The sequence below is a fragment of the Erinaceus europaeus genome, chromosome 8 (assembly GCF_950295315.1).
Source record: "Erinaceus europaeus chromosome 8, mEriEur2.1, whole genome shotgun sequence".
Classification (NCBI taxonomy): domain Eukaryota; kingdom Metazoa; phylum Chordata; class Mammalia; order Eulipotyphla; family Erinaceidae; genus Erinaceus; species Erinaceus europaeus.
This window is the reverse complement of record NC_080169.1, coordinates 95,028,322-95,049,991: the sequence shown is the minus strand read 5'-3', so window position 1 is coordinate 95,049,991 and position 21,670 is coordinate 95,028,322. Positions and strand designations below refer to the sequence as shown.

At 37.8% G+C, this 21,670-nt stretch overlaps 1 protein-coding gene across 2 annotated transcripts in view; it reads left to right on the top strand.

Annotated features, from left to right (window-relative positions):
- Nucleotides 1-20,728, top strand: part of GPR37 (G protein-coupled receptor 37) — a 28,298-nt gene extending 7,570 nt beyond the window's left edge. For both annotated transcript variants that reach the window (XM_016194567.2, XM_016194566.2), the window contains exon 3: nt 18,163-20,728. In XM_016194567.2, coding sequence (XP_016050053.2) covers nt 18,163-18,981 — 819 coding nt within the window. In that variant the 3' untranslated portion in view covers nt 18,982-20,728. The remainder of the gene's footprint in view (nt 1-18,162) is intronic.
- Nucleotides 20,729-21,670: the final 942 nt, after the last annotated feature.

Here is a 21,670-nt window from a genome sequence, read left to right as displayed (position 1 = left end):
AGCATTATTTTGCATACAACTCCTTTTTTTAAAATTTCAACCTGCTGATATAAGGCTTAAGGAGAACATCTAACTTTCAGAGTTTGTTAGGAGACAGGGAATTTTATCTCATTTAGTAATGCTGTGACTGAGAATACACTGGCAACTATTGTAGATGGTAATTTCTCCCTTTACTTTCTAAGATCATAATATCTTTCTGGCTTTGTGATAAGTCTCATTAGGACCAAGGGAAGATAGACTAGTAGCAAAGTGGTGTGGGAGAGAAATGAATCTAGGTAGATAGTCGCCATCCTAATAGACACATGATTTAAAAATGGCTTATTAGTTATCAGAAATCACATACATACACACACACACACACACACACACACACACACACACACACACTCTTTCTCAAAGCAGTCATTTTATTTGGATGGGATGGGTAAACATGGAGGTCTGAGAGTAAATTGCAATAGGTTGATGATGGGGCACTTCACTATGCCACTCCTTTGAGATTTCAACAAAAGGTAAGAGTACATACTTAGGCTTCAGATAATGGCAACTGAAATAGCTTTTTTTTTTTTTCTCATTATTTGAATGACAACTACAGTCATTGTACCATCTTATCCAGTTCTACTCCAAAATAATTACTTCTGTTTGGGCATCAATGGGAATTTTACAATGACTTAGACTACTCTTAAGCTTAAAGTACTTTCAGCCTCATGGTGACTGATACCTTCATTTTACTGAGAGATAGAAGATTCCTGGTAAGGATGTATGTAGAATACAGGAAATGCATCTTATAGAGCCTCTGAACCAGTGTTTTTTTTAAAAAAAATATTTATTTACTTACCTATTCTCTTTTTCTGTCCTTGTTGTTTTATTGTTGTAGTTATTATTGTTGTCCTTGTTGTTGGATAGGACAGAGAAATGGAGAGAAGAGGGGAAGACAGAGAGGGGGAGAGAAAAATAGACAACTGCAGACCTGCTTCACCACCTGTGAAGCAACTCCCCTGCAGGTGGGGAGCCAGGGGCTCAAACTGGAATCCTTACACCAGTCCTTGTGCTTTGTGCCATGTGCACTTAACCCGCTGCTCTACTGCTGGTCTCCTGCCAGTGATGTTTTGTGAAAGAGCTAGTGTCTTTTTTTTTTTTCTGAGAAGAGCCTGGTTCTCCAGTGACTTTAAAAAATATTGGTTTAAACCAAGTGAAACAAGTGGCTTAGATAGGACTTAGCACAGACTTAATGAGAAAGGAAGAGTATTAAAGGCTGAAGTTGACATTATCATACAAGTATGAAATTTCACACAAATTTCTCTACACCCTCAACATTCAACCAATGGCACACTTATTGAGACAGATGGTAAATTTGAATGGTGGATTAATCTTTAGGTATTCTGATGGACTTTTAAATGGAAACATACAGTTTTTTTTTTAATTGGGGGGTTAATGTTTTGCATTCAACAGTAAATACAATAGATTGTACACACATAACATTTCTCAGTTTTCCACATAACAGTACAACCCCCACTAGGTTCTCTGTCATCCTTTTCTAGAAAACATGCAGTTTTTTTTTCTTTTTTATTTAAGAAAGGATTAATTAACAAAACCATAGGGTATGAGGGGTACAACTCCACACAATTTCCACCACCCAATCTCCATATCCCACCGCCTCCCCTGATAGCTTTCCCATTCTCTATCCCTCTGGGAGCATGGACCCAGGGTCATTGTGGGTTGTAGAAGGTGGAAGGTCTGGCTTCTGTAATTGCTTCCCCGCTGAACATGGGCGTTGACTGGTCGATCCATACTCCCAGTCTGCCTCTCTCTTTCCCTAGTAGGGTGGGTCTCTGGGGAAGCAGAGCTCCAGGACACATTGGTGGGGTCTTCAATCCAGGGAAGCCTGGCCGGCATCCTGATGACATCTGGAACCTGGTGACTGAAAAGAGAGTTAACATACAAAGCCAAACAAATTGTTGAGCAATCATGGACCCAAAGCTTGTAATAGTGGAGAGGAAGTGTTAGGGGAATACTCACTGCAAACTCTAGTGTACTTCTGCTTTCAGGTATGTATGTTGCAGTAGTTTACGGATACGTGTGAACATATGTTCTCTCTCACAGAAACTGGTGTATATCTAGGTTTTGGGACTTTGTTAGAAAGTGAACCACCTGAGATGGAATTAGAGTATACTATGAAAGGAAAGGTCTCACACGAGTAATGAAGCTGAAGGGTTGTCATTCCACAGGTGAAGTCTCTGGACACAGTTTGAAGTGAAGCATGTTGAGGTGGCAATTGTTGCGTTGGTTAGGTTGTGATCAGCAGATGCAATATTATTTGATATGGATTGGGAGAGGCATACGGGAAAGTGGGCTCTATCCAAGGGTTCCAGGACTGGGGGAAGTAGAGGCTCTATAGTGGAGATGTGAGGGTCCTGCTGTCTTAGGGTTCAAAAAGACAATCGATAGTTAATGGTATCATCACATTATTTGGTAATTGGGTTAACTTTGAAAAGTCCTTTTGTTAGGGTTTGCTGTACAGTACCCAGTATCTTGTATATAGCTGTACTATTGGATGCTTCTGATCTACTTGGTCTAGGCTTTTGAGAGAGTCTGCATATCAATTATACAGCCTATATATTAAAAAGATTCAGTTTGAAAAACATGCAGTTTTATGAGTGATTTGAAATCTACTAGTAACAGTTTTAGAGAAAATCGACTCAGTGTATGAATAGTGCTTAACAATTATATTATGACTTTTAATTAATCATATCATAATCTTTATTTTCTTTTTGCATTCCCATATAGGTGAAAAGCATTTTTTATTTATAACTTTGTTTATGAACAATACATGGTGGCATTTATTGAATTTGGTCTCCACACAAGAAGTAGATACTTTGTAATATTTATTTATTTATTTATTTTCCCCTTTTGTTGCCCTTGTTGTTTATTGTCGTTGTTGTAGTTATTATTGTTATTGCTGTCATTGTTGTTGGATAGGACAGAGAGAAATGGAAAGAGAAGGGGAAAACAGGGGGAGAGAAAGTTAGACACCTGTAGACCTGCTTCACTGCCTGTGAAGCAAACCCCCTGCAGGTGGGGAGCCGGGGGCTCCAACTGGGATCTTTACACCTGCCCTTGTGCTTCACGCCATGTGCGCTTAACCTGCTGCACCACTGCCTGGCTCCCACTTTATAATATTTTACTGAGAAATTCAAATAACTTAGCCATTGGTGATATGATTTTTACCTTTTAGAAGCTTCTCAATGGAGCATAAATCTGAACATTTTATTCACTCTCTTATAAAGACAATTGACATTCAGCTTTTAAGTTTTATATATAACTACCAGCATCAAGTAACAGATTAGAGGGCAGTTCAAACTATTATTTCTTGTAATTTTTTCCATATATGCTATTGTTCATTTATATTTTTACTATCCATTAATTTACCAGGTTTTTTTTTTGTCTTTGCTGTATACTGTTGGGGTATTGGAAAATTCATAACTTATTTTTCTATGGAAAAATGCATCACACCCTTCCTGACAACCCAATATGTTATAATAGTATAGGAAGGGAAGAGTTTTCAAGAAATCAATAGTATAGATGAGTTGTTGTCACAGTTATAGAAAAGTAAGCTAAAATTTTACAGTGTGAAGAAAACTATATAGAAGTGTAAGAAAGCGATTTTGAAAGTTGTATAGTGGTCCCAAAATATATCAGTTTACAGTTGTACTTGGTTATGAAAACAGATGGAGAACTCTGCTCCCTCAAATTTCTTTTCAACCATATGTGTGTATTATTATTATTATTATTATAATCATCATTGTCATCATCATCATCATTATTCCACCTGTATGTTATCACTCACTGGGCCTAGATGCCTAAACTATTCCATTGTTTCTAGTGATTACTTTTCCCCTTCCTCCCTCCCTCCTTCCCTTCCTTCCTTCCTTCTTTCTTTCCTTCCTTCCTTCCTTCCTTCCTTCCTTCCTTCCTTCCTCCCTCCCTCCCTCCCTCCCTCCTTCCCTCTCTCTCGCTCTCTCTTTCTCTCTTCTTTTTTTTTTAATTTTTATTTATTAGATAGAGACAGAGAGGAATTGGGGGGGAGATAGAGAGGGAGAAACAGAGAGACACCTGCAGCCCTGCTTCACCAGTCATGAAAATTTCCCCCTGCAGGTGGGGACCAGGGGTTTGAACCCGTGTCCTTGCACACTGTAATGTGTGCATTTAACCAGGTTAGCCACCCCCTGGCCCTTCTCTCTCTCTCTCTCTCTCTCTCTCTCTCTCTCTCTCTTTCTTTCTTTCTTTCTTTCTTTCTTTCTTTCTTTCTTTCTTTCTTTCTGATAAAGTGTAAAAGATAGAGACAGAGGGGGGAAAGTGGTGAGACACCTGTAGCACTGCTGCACCATTAGTGAATCTACTCACCTGTGAATGGATACAGGACTCAAACCACCCAGCTCCCTAATCATATTCTTTCTATTAGTCTTCACAAATTCAGTCCAGCTTATACTTGGCAAAAAGTCACAACTATGAATTCTTTAATTTTTTTCTCTTTGTTTTTAATTTTGTTTTCTCCCTCTTTCCTGGAATAGAGGCCTCATAAGAATAATTGTCAGGACTGGGTGGTGCCACCCCTGGATGGGCTCACATATTACAATGTGCAAGGACCGGGGTTTGTGGCCCTGATCCCCACCTGCAGGGGGAAAGCTTTATTTATAAGTGGTGAAGCAGTGTTGCAGGTGTCTTTCTCCCTCTCTCTCACCTCCTTCCCTTTCTATTTCTTGCTGTCTTTACCCAATAAATAAATAAAGATAATAAAAATGTTTAAAATAAAGTAAATAAAATTAAGAAATGAATCATTGTCAATATAGTTTTATCTGTAGGGAAATACTAGAAATTTACTTTAGAATAGAGTTTTCGTCACTGTCTAAGATAAGTACACGTATTTTGGAATCATTAAACTTTACTAGCCATGAAGACATTGAGTAAATCAAATTTAGAATTGTAACTTAACTGAATGTTTCATTTAGCATTGTAATAACATTACACTAAATTGAGTTCTTCTAAAAAAATAGGAAACATTATTTTTCAATTTGGCCTTAGAAAACCTGGGAAGAAAAGATTGAAGGGAGACACTGTAGACCTGATTGTGGAGTAGAGGAAGCATACGGAATGCCTTTTCCGAAGAATTGGATTAGTCTCTTACACACATTATCAGAATGAGAACGTATCTTTAATTCTTGGAGACTATAAAAGTATCTAGTTATGTCAACAAAACATCCTTCAACAGAAAGAAGTAAAATAGATTTGGGTTTATAAATTTACTCAAGATTGAGTATGTAGGTTTTGCCTTGTTCTTCATTACTGTACTGTACAGACTATGCTAGAATTTTCCCAGAGCTTTTAGACTAGGTGGTGTCTGGATTTCAGTGTTATATTGGCAACGTATGGCTCTGTGTCTGGGACAGGAACTGTGACAAGAAGAAGGTGAGCAGATTGCTATGCAGTGATTTTTGGTACTGCTCTTCTGCTCCCATCCTCTAGGAATATCTTACTTTTCAAGAATTGACCTGCTCATATCCCCTAGTTAGTTCAACCTTTTTGCCTTGGCTAGCTCTGTTTTTTCTAACAATTTATTAGGAGAAATAATAATTTATTTGGACTCAGGATAGTTGTTGATACAAAGGTACAATTTCTCATCTTCCCATGATGGGTGTCTTTGCCATCACTCTCACCACCCACTTTAGTCTTTCTCTCCCAGCATGCACTGGGTACCTAACACTCTCATCCACTCCTCCCATCTTTCCTCTTGCAGAATCCTTTATTTTTCATATATTTATTTATTTGTTTAACCAGAGTACTGGTCAGCTCTGGCTTATGGTGGCACGAGGAATTGGAATCCTTTATTTTTCTACAATAAACTGTTCCAAGTCTAGTTTTACCTCGTGTTTTTCCTTTCTTTTTCTTTTTTTTGTACTAATATTTATTTATTTCCTTTTTGTTGCCCTTATTTTTATTGTTGTTGTAGTTATTGATGTAGTCATTGTTGGATCAGACAGAGAGAAATGGAGGAAAGGAAGACAGGGAGGGGGAGAGAAAGACAGACACCTGCAGACCTGCTTCACCGCCTGTGAAGCGACTCCCCTGTAGGTGGGGAGCCAGGGTCTCAAATCAGGATCCTCACGCTGGTCCTTGAGCTTTGCGCCAAGTGTGCTTAACTTGCTGCACTATGGTAGTCTGACTCCCTCTTTTTCTTATTTCTTTGTTTCCACCTGTGAGTGAAACCATCTGTATTTGTTCTTCTCCTTTGGGCTTACCTAACTTAATTCCTTTCACTTCCAGACAGAATGAGGCAAAGGGCATGACTTCATAATTTTATGCTTCTGATTAATATTCCACTGAACATACATACCACAACTTTTTAATTTTACTTTTTTAATTTATTTATAAATTGAAAATATTGACAAGACCATAGGATAAGAGGGCTACAGTACCACAACTTTCTTAACCACTCATTTCTGTTGTTAGGCATATGTTTTGTTTCCAAGTTTGAGAGATTACAAGTTGCACTGACATGAACATATAGTTCTATATAGATCTATAGTTCTATATAGATCTTGTTGAGTAGGTCTTTTTGTGTCTTTGGATAGGCCCTCAGGAGAGGGGTTATTGGATCATACGGTAGGTCCACTTCTAGTGTTCTGAGGAATCTCCAGACTGTTTTCCAGAAGGATTTGGATCAACCTGGCTTTACACCAGTAGTGTAGAAGGGTTTCTTTCCCTCTACATCCTAGCCATTGATGGTTTCTAATCTAATGTGTGGCATTCTCACAGGTCTGAAGTGGCATCGTACTATTAACTTTGTTTGCATTTCTCTGATTATCAGTGGTTTTGAGCTATTTTTCAAATGCCCATTGGCCATCTAGATACAGTTTTTATTAAAAATTCTATTTATATCCTCTCTATAATTTTTATTTTTAATTATTTATTGGATAGAGACAGGGAGAAATGTAAATAGGAGATAAAGAGGGAGAAAGAGATACAGCTACAGCATCATTTCACTGCTTGTGAAGCACCCTGCCCACTTCATAGGTGGTGAGCAGAGGCTTGAACCTGGGGTCCTTGCACACTGTAATGTGTGTGCTCAAACAAATGCACCACTTCCCAACCCCAACTCTCAATACTTGTATGGCGTTGTTTGGTATGTTGTTACTGAGTTTTGTGAGCTCTTTATTTATTTTGATTATTAGACCTTTGTTCAGAGTATATAGTTTGTAAAGATTGTTTCCCATTTGGTAGGGTAAAAGTAACACTTAGATATTCACATTTAAATGTAATTCCTTATAGCAGAAAAGATAATCTCATAAAAATATTAAAGGTGGAGCAGAGAATTCAGTTGTTGCAGCCTCAACTATGGGATTTTTCTATTTGCAACATAGTCATAGGTATTCCCATAAAACTTTCATAAAGCAAAGCATACAAACATTTGGGACATAATGAAACATAACGAATTCTGGAATGGAATTTTTTCACTTTGCAAATTTATGGTACCTTTCAGTGGTATCTGTCAATGCTCTTGAATGGTTTATAGTATAAATGAGGCCATGATCACTGATTTTATTCATGGTTGGAATGAGTCATATTCATTAAGTCTTTGTACTCAAGAGTGCCATTTTTTATTTCTTTCTCATGACTCCTTCTTGGCCTTTTCTTTCTTTATTTCTTTTTAAATTTTATATTAGTGGCTTAATATTGATTTATAAGATTGTAAGATAATAGGGGCATAATTCCATGTACTTTCATCTAAGAGTTCTGTGTTCCATCCCCTCTATTGGAAACTTTTCTATTGTTTACCCCTCTGGGAACATGGACCAAAGTTCTTTTTGGGGTGAAGAAGGTGGGAGTTGTGACTTTAGTAACTGCTTCTCTGCTGGATATGATCACTGGTAGACTGATCCATACATACCTCCAATATGTTTTTCTTTCCCCTTCCCCTTCCCCTTCCCCTTCCCCTTCCCCTTCCCCTTCCCCTTCCCCTTCCCTTCCCTTCCCCTTCCCTTCCCTTCTTCCCTTCTCCTCTTTTCTTTTTTTCCCCTCCATGTTTATTGCTGGTGATCAGTGCCAGCACTATGAATACACTGCTTCTGGAAGCCATTTTGTTTTCTTTTTCTTTTATTTTTATCGATAGGACAGAGAGAAATTGAGAAGAGAGGAGAAGTTAGAGAGGGAGAGAGAAAGTTAGACTCCTACAGATCTGCTTGTGAAACATCACTGCTGCATGTGGGGAGCAGGTGCTTGAACCTGGATCTTTGAGTGGGTCTTAGCACATAGTGCTCTGTGTGCTTAAGTTAGTGTGCCACTGCCCAAGCCCGAATGTTTTCACCCAGTAATTTTCTCTCTCTTTTTCTCTCACTTTTTTTAATTTATTTTTTTAAAGTCTTTATTTATTGGATAAGGACAGCCAGAAATCAAGAGGGAAGGGGGTGATAGGGAGAGAGACAGAGAGACAGAGAGACAGATAGACACCTGCAACACTGCTTCACCACTAGCAAAGCTTTCTTTCTGCAGGTGGGGGCCGCAGGCTCGAACCTGCGTCCTTCCACATTGTAATACATGCGCTCAACCAGGTGCTACCACCCAGCCCGACTTTTTTTTTTTTAACTCAGCTCTGGTTTACGGTGGTGTAGGGGGTTGAACCTGGGACCTTTGAGCCTCAGGCATGAGTGTTTGTTTGCATAACTATTATGCTATTTAGCCCCTGCCCCCAGTCTGTTTCTTTCTCTTTTTAGTTGGGTAGGTCTCTGGAGAGGTGAAGTTTCAAGATGCATTGGTGAAGTCATCATCAGCTCAGAGAACTTCTTGCCCTTTTCTATAAACATTTTTTCTCTCTGTCTCTTTTGATTTCTGTCTCCTCCCTCCTCTTGACTTCTGGCTGTCTCTATCCAATAAATAAAGATAATAAAAAAATTTTAAAAAAGAATTAAAAAAAAGAGGAAAAAAAGAAAGATGTGTAGGATCAGGACAAGTTTTGAGATGATGTGGTGGATGTTTTGTTGCTGTAACTGGGTCTTCACTGTTCCAGGCTGATATTCTCAGATAAAGATAGTGACAGAGAGAGGCAAAGACAGCATAACTCCAAAACTTCCTCTAGTGTAGCAGGAGTAGGGGTTGAAGCTGAGCTGCACACTTGCCAAAGTAGGTGCACAATCCAAGTGAGCTATTTTGTCAGTCCAATATACTAAGAGGTGGTTTACCCAGTAGAGTGCATATATTACTGTGTGGAGGACCTGGGTTTGAGCCCCTAGGGTCCATATGGGAGCACTTGCAGGGAAGAAGCATCACGGGTTGTGGAGTGGTGCTATGGTGTTGCACCTTCTCACCCTTCTCTTCTTCCGCTCCCTTGTCCTTCTCTCTTCCTTCTCCTCCCTTCCTCTCATTGTCTTGCATTATCTATCTAAAAGAAAAAAAAAAGTCCATCATGAATAAGAAAGTCACATAGGCATGGAGCCCCAGTGATAACCCTCATGGCAATAGGAAATAAAAGCAGATAGTTTTTAACACACATTCATATGATCAAACTGAAGCTGGAGAGAGTGAAGGTAGAAGAATGAAGCAGTAATGACAGCTGATAAACTTCAAAATATTTTTATTGTGACATTGGGACTCAATATAGATGAAACAGACTGACTATAATGAAAGTTATTTAATGTATGTAGCTATATAAGATTAAATCTCAATGCTCTTCAAAATAGCTCAATTGGGAGAGCATTAGACTGAAGTTTAAATCTCAGTGAAAATTGCAAAGGTGAGACTTTGTGGTTGTGCGCCCATGAAAGCTCTATCTTATTTCACAGATGCGTTTGTAAAGGGTAAGACAGATCTCCCCTACTCACTTTTTTGGGAGGTTGGAATCTTTAGTGGACATATATCATTGTTACAGTGTCATGATTCACATGCACTAGGATGTAAAGACCTTTGATAAAGGTCATTTTATTCATAGCAGCCTGAAAAACACTGTCTTTTATAAACATGTTCTCTCCACTTCGTGCTCAAAGAAATGTCTCTTTCAAGGGGATGTTGCTGCAGGGATAAGGGTTATGGAAAATGCAAGAGGAAGTCAAAGGCATACAAGCTCAAGCCATTTAGAGTTTCAAAGGAAACTCTACCCTTGCTCCTCCTGCTTTTTTTCTTCCCTGACTGATTGTTAGGTCTGTAACCACAGACTTATAATAGATTATCATTCATGGTCCAAATGAATGGGTTTTCTTAACAATAATACCTTTGTTTCAGGGATTGCTTGTACACAAAGAACTGCACATAAGTACCTTTTTTTTTTGAGGTAGAATATAAGTTAGTCTACAGTACAATTGTCATGTCTTCACTAGAGATTTCTCTATTTTATAAAAAAAATTTATATGTTCCAGTCACTTCACTGTATTTAAGCATGTAAATTCAATTTCACGTGAAGGTAATTTATTGAGATTCCCCATTTCCTCCTCCCAGCCCTTACTGGTGTTTTTGATTTATGTCTGATGATCCTAAGATTTGATAAGAGTTACTTACATGGCCTACTTTAATTCATGTTTGTTTTTCTTTTTCTTTTCTGTCTGTCTACAGTAAGCTTCTGAGAAATAGTTAAGATAGGTTTTCCACCAGTTATTTTTCATAAAGTCTTCTTTCTTCGTATCATTTTCAATGGCTAGGGATTTTATATAGTACAAAGTGAATACGGTTATTCAGGGTTCCTCATGGTTGAACCTTGTATTGAATTAGGAACTTGTGTGTGTGTGTGTGTGTGTGTGTGTGTGTGTGTGTGTGTGTTGGGGGAGCATTTTGGCACTGGAACTAACAGTCTGCCATATGAATTCTCAGGTCTCAACTTTTCCTATGTCTTAAAGTGCCCCAAACTTTGCCACTCTAGATGGTGGCTGGTCAGGGACTAAATGGACTTTATTGTTCTTACTCTGGGATAGGAAGAAAAGCAGAACACTGTCATTAGAAAGAAAGGGTTTTAGAGTTTGTTTATTTTGATGTTCTTGCATTTATACTATATTGCCTTTCTTCTCAAAATGTTCAGTATCTTAATTTTGCAAATTGTCTAACATTTCTGCTGTCAGCTTTCTTCTGATCTTGACTCTCAGAATTAATAGTCTTGTCTATTAAAAGTATTTACAGTTCTGCTTTAGTTGATGCTAATTATTCCTCACATTGCAGTTTAATTAATAAGAGATTGCATCTTATTCATTCCATCTCTCAAGGATGTTGCTTCAAAGAACTACCCATCTAAGCCTGTTTAACAGCTTTCCTCCCCAGAGATACTGAATTCTAGCAATCAGATATGGCCATTAAATGCAGAAAATCCAGCATTAACGATACAGTTGTATAATTGCATGTAATTCACTATTCATCTTGGTAGAATTTCTAATGAGCTGTGTATAAACAACTATGTCTAAAAATTCTCATAGAAACCTTTCATGTTACCCCAACATTTATTCAATTTAATTACACAGGTAGATTTCATATCTCTGTGTGTAAAAATTAACCCACCTCTCATTAACCAGGTGATTTTTATCAATTCATTTTTGGGAGGTGTGCAGCTAATTCTACAGTTGTACATAATTTGGAAAAAGTCTTTGTTCTTTTTTTTTCCACACCATAAAATGTAGCAAATAAGTAAACTTACAGAAAACTATCCGAAGTGATAAGCCTATAGTCAGTTGCAGCAGGAGAGAGTAGATAGTAGATATCAAGGACTAGAATTTGAGCTAGATTGCTGCTGGCAACTGAGATATATGTGCTAGTGGCATTTGGGGAAACATTTTTGGCAGAGACAACTTTTAGCAACTCTTTCTTCTGACCTTCCTGGACAGCTCAACCTGTCTTAGACTATCATCAGAGAGAATCACAAGGTGAAAATAAGAAACTGAATGAAGTCCCTTCTTGAAATGTGTGCATGAAAACTGCAGTGTATCCCTCAGTGTGAGAACTCAACATCTTCAAATAAAATAGAGTCTAGAAGAGCCAGTGAGTTAGCTTATTTGCTTAGTGTGTTGCTTAACTTTGTGCGTCGCCCGGGTTTGAGCCTGGCTCCCACCATGTGGAAAGAAGTTTCAGTGCTAAAGTCTCTTTCACTATCTCTGGCTTTCTGCTTGTCTCTACCTTAACTACAATAACAGAACAATACAAATGAGTCAGTGAGCATTTGAAACGTTGAGATACACCCTGTTTCAAATTGGCCTTGACATTTGCTGTTTTGTATGATAAAATATACAAAATCTAGAAAGCACTTCTTTTTTGCTTTTGTTTTGCAAAGCAGTGGAGATCTTCTAATCAAAGTTGATGTACAGCACAGTTTATAATATCCAAGGGGTAGCAATCTAGCACACCTGTCTTAATACATGTCCACCCACACTCATTGGCTCTTATCTCTCATGAAATGGAGTGTAAATACTAGCTTTTGCGATAATTGGTCCAGAATCTAAATCTCTAGATTGAAAATTAAGTAGATGAATAGAATTAAAGCTGTTCTGTCTTGTGTTGGGTGCATTTTCAGTAATGATGGAAAACTACCAAGCAAGTAGATGCTCTGAGTCTCTGAGAGGTTGCCTCTCCTCAGTTGTTAGTGTTTTTATATTACCAAGCTTTTCTTTTAATAGAAATGGTATTCATAATTTAGAAAGAATACACAGCATACACTTTTATAGCTTGTATTTCTGGCCTGACTCAGAATCCATAGTGAGGGAGAAACATGCATAAAGATATGCCTCAGTGAAGCCTGAACAGAAAGGCTTGCTGAAGACTTGTGCATATTTGATAATTTAAAAACTTATTTTTGTGTTATATTCTTTTTTTTTTTTTTACCTTATCACAAATCCTGGACTGCTTCACCACTCGTGAAGCTTTCCGCCTGCAGGTGGGGACCAGGGGCTCGAACCTGGGTCCTTGTGCATTGTAACATATGTACTCAACCAGGTGCGCCACCACCTGGCCCCTAATTTTTGTGTTATATTCTTATAAAGCAATGAATCACAGCATTTGAAAAACTAATACATAATTGTAAAGTTTCAAAAATCTGTAAAATAAAATACTACAATTTTTATATAACCTTTAGAAAACAGAAAATTCTCCATAGATTTCTATCCAATGTATGGAAATTACAGATTATAAAGATTAATAATCAGTAATCTTGGGCAGGGAGAGAGCATAGTGGTTATGCAAAAGACTTTCAGGAGTCCGGAGGTAGCGCAGTGGGTTAAGCGCACGTGGCACGAGGTGAAAGGACTGGCATAAGGATCCCAGTTCAAGCCCCTGGCTCCCCACCCGCAGGGGAGTAGCTTCACAGGCGGTGAAGCAGGTCTGCTGGTGTCTTTCTCTCCCCCTCTCTGTCTTTCCCTCCTCTCTGCATTTCTCTCTGTCCTATCCAACAATGATGACATCAGTAACAACAATAATAACAGCAATGGCAACAATAACATCAAGGGTAACAAAATGGGGAAAAAAAATGGCCTCCAGGAACAGTGGATTCTAAGTGCAGGCACTAAGCCCCAGCAATAAGCCTGGAGGAAAAACATTTTAAAAAAGTATCAGACTTTCAAAAATGAGGTCCCAGGTTCTATCCCCAGTATTGCATAGAATGATGTGGTCCATTCTCTCTCTCATAAACAAATGAATATTTGAAAGAAAGGAAGCAAGGGAGGAAGGAAGGAGACTAAAGAAGACTATGTAGCTCCAGGAACATAATACCATAACTAGCCCAACAAAATTTAATGGCTCAGGCACCAGGGTCCTTTGTGTAACACAAGATATAGATGAGCAGAACTCTGGATAGATATACAGAGAGAGAGAGGGATATCACATTACATTTACCTATTTAAAATTAATTTTTAGATTAATGAATATAAATAGAATTGTGTTCTGAATCTTACCTGGGTAATTCCAAAATTAAACACAACACTGTGAAACTGTCCTAAGATAATTTTTTATATATTTTATTTTAATGAGAAAGAGAGAGATATGGAGATACAGAACGCTGCTCAGCTCTGGCTTAACAGTGGTGGTGCCAGGAATTGAACCTGGGACCTTGGAGGCTCAGACATGAAAGTCTTTTGCTTTTTTTTAAAACAATAATAAATAAATTTATTTATGTCCTTTTGTTGCCCTTGTTTTTATTGTTGTAGTTATTATTGTTATTGTTACTGATGTCATCGTTGTTGGCTAGGACAAACAAATTAAGAGAGGAGGGGAAAACAGAGAGGAGGAGAGAATGATAAACACCTGCAGACTTGCTTCACTGCTTGTGAAGTGACTCCTCTGCAGGTAGGGAGCCAGGGGCTCAAACCAGGATCCTTAAGCCGGTCCTTGTGATTCGCACCATGTGCACTTAAGGCGCTGTGCTACCATCCAGCCCCCCCAGTCTCATACTTTCTCTTGTGCCACCTCCCAGGCCACTGGATGGATATTGTTTATATTGTTGTTTATGAGAAACCTTGAAGACTTTGTAAAAGCAGAGTTGTGGTCATAAGATCAACTATGATCTCATGAGTTGCATTCATCTAGACCTTTGTTTTGCATGAGTTCCCTTCATTTCTGTTTTTCATACAGTTAATGCTTAATTACACCGCATTATCGAAATCATAATTACGTTAGTCAAGGCGTGAATGTAATATCTTTCTTTTCTAAATTGCAACTAATAAACACTGACTCATGTGTAGTGAATCAGCAGAGGAGAGAATATTTGGTGGTGGAACTCTTATTTGAATTTGCAAGGCAAGTTGCCATAGTTCTGGACATGCTGACAGCTTGAATGTAGAAGATAAACAACTAATATGAGTGCTAAATTTTTTTTTTGACAAATGGTTTTCCTTTCATCAAAATGGTCTCTTCAAGTGAAAAATATCAGATACAAATGTATGAATATTTTTGTGCCCCTTTGCTTATTGTAGCTGTTATTTATTTTACTTTATTTTTTGTCACCAGGGTTATTATTGGGGCTTGGTGGTGCTCACAAATCCACTGCTTCCATTGACCTTTTTTTTTCTTCTCCTTTTCCATTTTTTGATAGAGACAGAGAAGTTGGGGGTGGGTGGTAGAGAGGGAGAAAGAAAACGAGACACCGCCAGCACTGCTTTACTGCTTCCCCTCTGCAGGTCGGGTGGGGGGTTTGAACCCAGGTCCCTGCATGTAGTAACTCATGTGCTCTATCAAGTGCACTACCACCGGTCCCCTGCTGTTTACTCTTTTCCTCTCTTCTCCTCCCTTCCTTTCCTTTCTTTTCCTTTCCCTTCCCTTCCCTTCCCTTCCCTTCCCTTCCCTTCCCTTCCCTTCCCTTCCCTTCCCTTCCCTTCCTTTCTTTTCCCTTCCCTTCCCTTCCTTTCTTTTCCCTTCCCTTCCCTTCCTTTCTTTTCCCTTCCCTTCCCTTCCCTTCCCTTCCCTTCCCTTCCCTTCCCTTCCCTTCCCTTCCCTTCCCTTCCCTTCCCTTCCCTTCCCTTCCCTTCCCTTCCCTTCCCTTCCCTTCCCTTCCCTTCCTTTCTTTTCCCTTCCCTTCCCTTCCCTTCCCTTCCCTTCCCTTCCCTTCCCTTCCCTTCCTTTCTTTTCCCTTCCCTTCCCTTCCCTTCCCTTCCCTTCCCTTCCCTTCCCTTCCCTTCCCTTCCCTTCCCTTCCCTTCCCTTCCCTTCCCTTCCCTTCCCTTCCCTTCCCTTCCCTTCCCTTCCCTTCCCTTCCCTTCCCTTCCCTTCCCTTCCCTTCCTTCTCTCTCTTCTCTCTCTTCTCTCTCTCTCTTTCTCTTTCTCTCTCTCTCTCACCATAATATATATTTCAATTCTGGTTTATGGTGGTTCTGAGGGATTGAACTTGAGACCTTTAGTGCCTCAGGCATGAAAAGTCTTATTATATACACACTATATAATAAGACCCTGACTCTATACACCTGAGATTCTCTTAAACATTCTTCTAGTAGGGCAGAGAGAATGCCTGGGATAAAGTACAATGAACCCCACACACCCAGGGAGTTTTCTTTTAACCTTTCTGTCCTATCTGTGCTCAAAGAATCAAATCCCTTGGTATTCATTATATTTATTTAAGTCTAGGAAATATGACTACATTTATTAAACATTAAATTGTGTACATTCCGCTCATCCCAGTAGCTGAGTGTATGTAATGCTGTCAGATTGTTGCTATGTTTATCTTGTGATTGTGAGAGTCAATCCCACCTCCTCTTTGTTGACTATGACCTCACTGAGGGAAAGAACTGCTTTTTGTTTCTTTCTAGATATCCACTGTCTAGCAGAGTATTGGCACAGAGTTTATCTCAACAGATGTATATTTGTGTATGTGTATTTGTGCACGCATGATGTTCCTGAAATATTGTATAGGTTATTGAATGATAGTATGTTTACATCAGAAGCACACATTCATAATCCTTTGTGCAAAAATATAATGTAACCATAATATTTTTTTCATTCTTAACCTTTGATTGTTCATTTACTTGGATGACTAGCCAAAGATATGTAAGAATATAGTGCTCAGCGTAAAAAAAAATTGTATCTGAAATTTAATTAGAAAATTAGCTAGAATATTAAGACATTATAGAAAATCTTTTGCACATTTTTATAGATAATTTTTATATCTTCCGTATCTCATACTTCTTTAAGGCTGATGAGATTTATTTCATGAGAAGTGTGCTTATTTTATGTCTGGTTTTGTGACTTGTTTTCTTTCACATATAAGCAGGTCATAGCAAGTTGTCTCTTGCAACTTACGGTGTTTAATTGAGTGCATATTCCCTAGAATTTTATTTGTAGAATTTCTCTGAGACCAACTGCATTCTTCTAGAGAGGTTATGTTGACTTCTAATTTGGATGATTTTGAATTATTTATTTATTCATTATTATTTTCTCAACCAGAACACTTTCCAGTTCTAGCTTATGGTGGTGCTCAGGAACCTAGGACTTTGGAGCCTGTCATGATTTTTTTTTTTTTTTAAATAGTCCTATGTAGTCTCCCTAGCACAATTGTCTCCCCCCACCCATAATGGTAGGAAATAATAATAGGTTCCTGGCTAGCATTTTATTTATTTTTTTACCCATTATTCACCCATATTTAAATCCTTTGATGCAGAGAAGAGTCTTTACTAACTTCCTGATATATATATATCACTGAGGAGTCCCAAGTTTTAAACTAGTTTTTGATTCAGGCTCAAAGCATGCTATTGACTCCAAAATTGTTTCTTGTTTCTATGTACCTGGAGTAGAGCTGGCTCCATGCTTTTAGTTAAATATAAAGGAATTATTCATTGGGGTTAGCTGGTGAAACTAGCATAAAGGTGCTGAAGAAAATGGAGGCGTCACTGACATGTTTGGGAAGCTTACTGATTTCGACCTTTGGAAAAATTCTCATTCTTATATTCCTTAAGTGTGTACATTTGAAAATGTATTAAAATACATTGTTTTACATGCAGGAGAATCTGGAGATCTCTGTTCTGGTTTATTGGAAACAATAAGCTCATGACTATAATGCGTACTGACCCCCATATTGAAAAAAAATCCCTTTCCATAGTGAAAATGGGATACATTCCACTTTATTACATCTTATTTTATTCTCCCAGCAGCAGTCATTTTCATAGTAACTTCAAATTTCTATATCTCTGTTCTTACATAAAAGAAAATAGTATTTAAAAATTTTTAATTTATTTATTCCCTTTTGTTGCCCTTGTTTTTTATTGTTGTAGTTATTACTGTTGTTGTTATTGATGTCGTTGTTGTTAGATAGGACAGAGAGAAATGGAGAGAGGAGGGGAAGAGAAAGACACCTGCAGACCTGCTTCACCACTTGTGAAGCGACTCCCCTGCAAGTGAGGAGCCTGGGGCTCGAACCGGGATCCTTACTTGTGGCGCCACCTGTGCTTAACCCGCTGCACTATCGCCGGACTCCCAAGAAAATAGTATTGAACTAGAAGATCATTAGGGATTCTTTTGGTTCTAAAATATTTTGACTTTATATGCCACCCACCACACCTACCCCTGCATTTTTTAAAGTGCTTCATAGAAGTTACCAATTGCCACTCATTCATGTCTCCTTGTGGAAAACTATTGTCTCCTTTTATGTACTGTTCTGTAAATCTGTATTCTCTATCTGTTTTGATCTTTTAGAAAGCATCGTAAATAAATGCATTCTGTGTCCCTTCCGCAGGTCGCTTCTCTGGGAGTCACCACCTTCACTTTATGCGCTCTGTGTATTGACCGCTTTCGGGCTGCCACTAACGTTCAGATGTACTATGAAATGATTGAAAACTGTTCTTCAACAACTGCCAAACTTGCTGTTATCTGGGTTGGTGCTCTTCTATTAGCTCTTCCAGAAGTTGTTCTCCGCCAGTTGAGCAAGGAGGAGGTGGGGTTTAATGGCCGTGCTCCTGCAGAACGCTGTGTCATAAAGATCTCTCCAGACTTACCGGACACCATCTATGTGCTAGCACTTACCTATGACAGCGCAAGGCTCTGGTGGTATTTTGGCTGTTATTTCTGTTTGCCAACACTTTTCACCATCACTTGTTCTTTAGTGACAGCAAGGAAAATCCGGAAAGCAGAGAAAGCCTGCACCCGAGGCAATAAGCGACAGATACAGCTAGAAAGCCAGATGAACTGTACAGTGGTGGCTTTGACCATTTTATACGGATTTTGCATTATTCCTGAAAACATCTGCAACATTGTTACTGCCTACATGGCAACAGGGGTTTCCCAGCAGACAATGGACCTTCTTAATATCATCAGTCAATTCCTGCTGTTCTTTAAGTCCTGTGTGACCCCTGTCCTCCTGTTCTGTCTTTGCAAACCTTTTAGCCGGGCTTTTATGGAGTGCTGCTGCTGTTGCTGTGAAGAGTGCATTCAGAAATCTTCAACAGTGACCAGTGATGACAATGACAACGAGTACACGACAGAACTGGAACTCTCACCTTTTAGTACTATTCGAAGGGAAATGTCCACTTTTGCTTCTGTTGGAACTCATTGCTGAGAGACAGTTTTTGCTTTGCTTAGGTTTCGTTTATTTGTTTTTTGATTTTCATATCCTGTGAAAGTTTATACTTCATATTTCTCCTTATTAGGGGAAACTGCAAAAAAAAGAGAGAGAGGAAAAATATATTAATTACTTTAGAACTGATTTTGCAAATTAATATTTGTGCTTTGGAAAATGTTTATATTTAGTTATTGAAGAAGTATGAAGAGGCCAATAGTTTTAGATCATCTTACCTGGTATGGTGCTAATATTTTATTGGAGAAAAGTTATTGCACCTTAACTTAATTGCTAAGTTTAATCTTTTTTTTTCAAATATAACCATTGTATACTGAATATAGACATGTGATTTTGTAGCTTATTTTATGTTTGAGTTGTGATTGAAAGTATATTGTATTTGGTATTGTGATTGATTTATAGTTAAGAAGCATTTACAAAATAGCACCAAATAAATTACACTTTTTTCTTTAATGATATTGTCAATCTACTTTTAACCATGATTCAATAAATCTTTTAATTGCCTTACGTAAACAGTTACTGGTTCTATGCACAATTTAAAATTGGCCTTATTGTTTATAACTCTATTTTCCTTTAAGGAAAGTAAAGGCTGTTTTAAAGCAGTTTCTCTGATAGTACTATGATGTATGCATGACTCATAGCAACTATAATGTATCTATAACAAAGCTGTATTTTTAATATTCAGATATAGATGTAAATCACTTTCAAATGCTTATAAAATACAAATGAATAGGAAGCAGAATAAAAACAAAGTATCATTTTTAAAAACTCACTCACTCTCAACTATAATATAGAGCATACATTTTTCCATGAAGAATTATGAGCAAAACCAAGGACTTAAAAACAATACCCCTGTCATCTTGTTGCTACTGAACACTGGTTTTTCAAACACTGTGACTCTAATGCGAAGTACTTTGAATTTAGATATATCTAAATCAGATGGCAGAGACAGTAACTAGGTGACAGAACGTGGTTGTAGTACCTCAGTATTCATGAAATAATATGGGGAAATCAGTTTTTTAGATGAAAGTTGTTTTATGTTGCTTGTCAAGTTCTATAGTACTTAACACTGAATAGTGTCACATACATTTTAAATTATACTGATTAAGTAAACCATTCACCTATAGTTCTGGAAAAATTAAAAATATCCAGTCTAGACCTTTCATCTTTGATGATACACAGAATAACTAATCTACAGTGTCCTGATTATCTATTTTGTTCTCAGTCCAGTTATCTTCCAAAGATTCTTTTTCCATATTGTCTGTATTGTAAATAATTTGTGGTAAACACAGGGCACCATTGTCTTTTTTATATAGATTTTAAAAATATATTTATTTATTATTGGATAGAGACAGAGAGAAATTGAGAGGGGAGGGGATATAGAGTGGGAAGGAAACAGACACACTTGCAGCCCTGCTTCACCACTCATGTAGGTGGGGAGCAGGAGCTTGAACCTCGGTCCTTGTGACATGAACACCTAACTAGATGTGCCACTTCTTGACTACCCCCATTGTCATTTTTATAGTAGTTTCTTGTAGTAGATCATTGGAAGATTGTTTGAGGACTAGCTTTTCACTGAGTAAATGAACAACTGTGATTCCACTGTATCAATTCCCCTGTATCATAATTTTTGGTCAACTTTGCAAATTAAGAAACACTGATTAAATATGAAGTATACAGAAAAATTCTTTACTATTACTTGCAGTAAATAAAAAACAAGATTTGAGAATTATGTTTTTATGAAAACAAGCTAAGTAGAGATTAAAAGAAACACATAAACATTTATGATGTAAGCTGAGACCTACTGAGAAAGTGTGAAGTTCCATGGTAATTCAGAGAAAAGAGAACCCGCTAGATTTGAGGATATCATGACAAAATATTAATTATTTAATTAGTATTGTTTAATTAATTAATATGTAATTAATATTGTTTAATTAATTAACAGTGGATTGCCTGTTAGCATGAGTTTCTTTATGAAAGGCATCCCCAGAACCTTTTACTCTGGTGTAATACTTCAAACCAGTGGTATATAACACAATGAAATACTACTCAGCAATTAAGAATGATGAATTCACCTCATTTGGGTACATCTTAATAGAATCATGTTAGCTGGTTTGAAGTTTAACTTCTCTTAACAATGATATTTACTCTATTATGTAACTTGTTTCTAAAAATGAAACATTTCTTAAAATAAGACTGTTCAGTGTGATTAAGTGCACTGAGAATGAAGCATAGGATTGAAAAAAGATGGGGGGGGGTGATAGGAAACTGAAAGTGAACCAATTTCCTGTGAGGACTCTAGTTGGGAGTGAGCAAATCAGAATAAAGACTGCACAGAGGAGGCAAATTGAATGTTCTTTGTATCTTTTAATATTTAGGTATTTGTTTATTATGAGAGAGAGAGGGAGGGAGAGAGAGGGAGAGAAGTAGAAGAAAAAGGAGGAGGAGGAGGAGGAGGAGGAGGAGGAGGAGGAACAGAATGAATTAAGGAGAAAATCAGAAAATCACTCTTCAAAGTGCAACATTTATCCTCTGCCATCTCCCAAACTGCTGTCCCCTTTTTATAATATGTAGTTTGATTTAGCAAATTCAGCTAAATTTGTATTTATTGTAAGGAAGAGCTGATAGTTACTTAAAATATATTTCTAATTATTTTTCCCCTCATCATTTA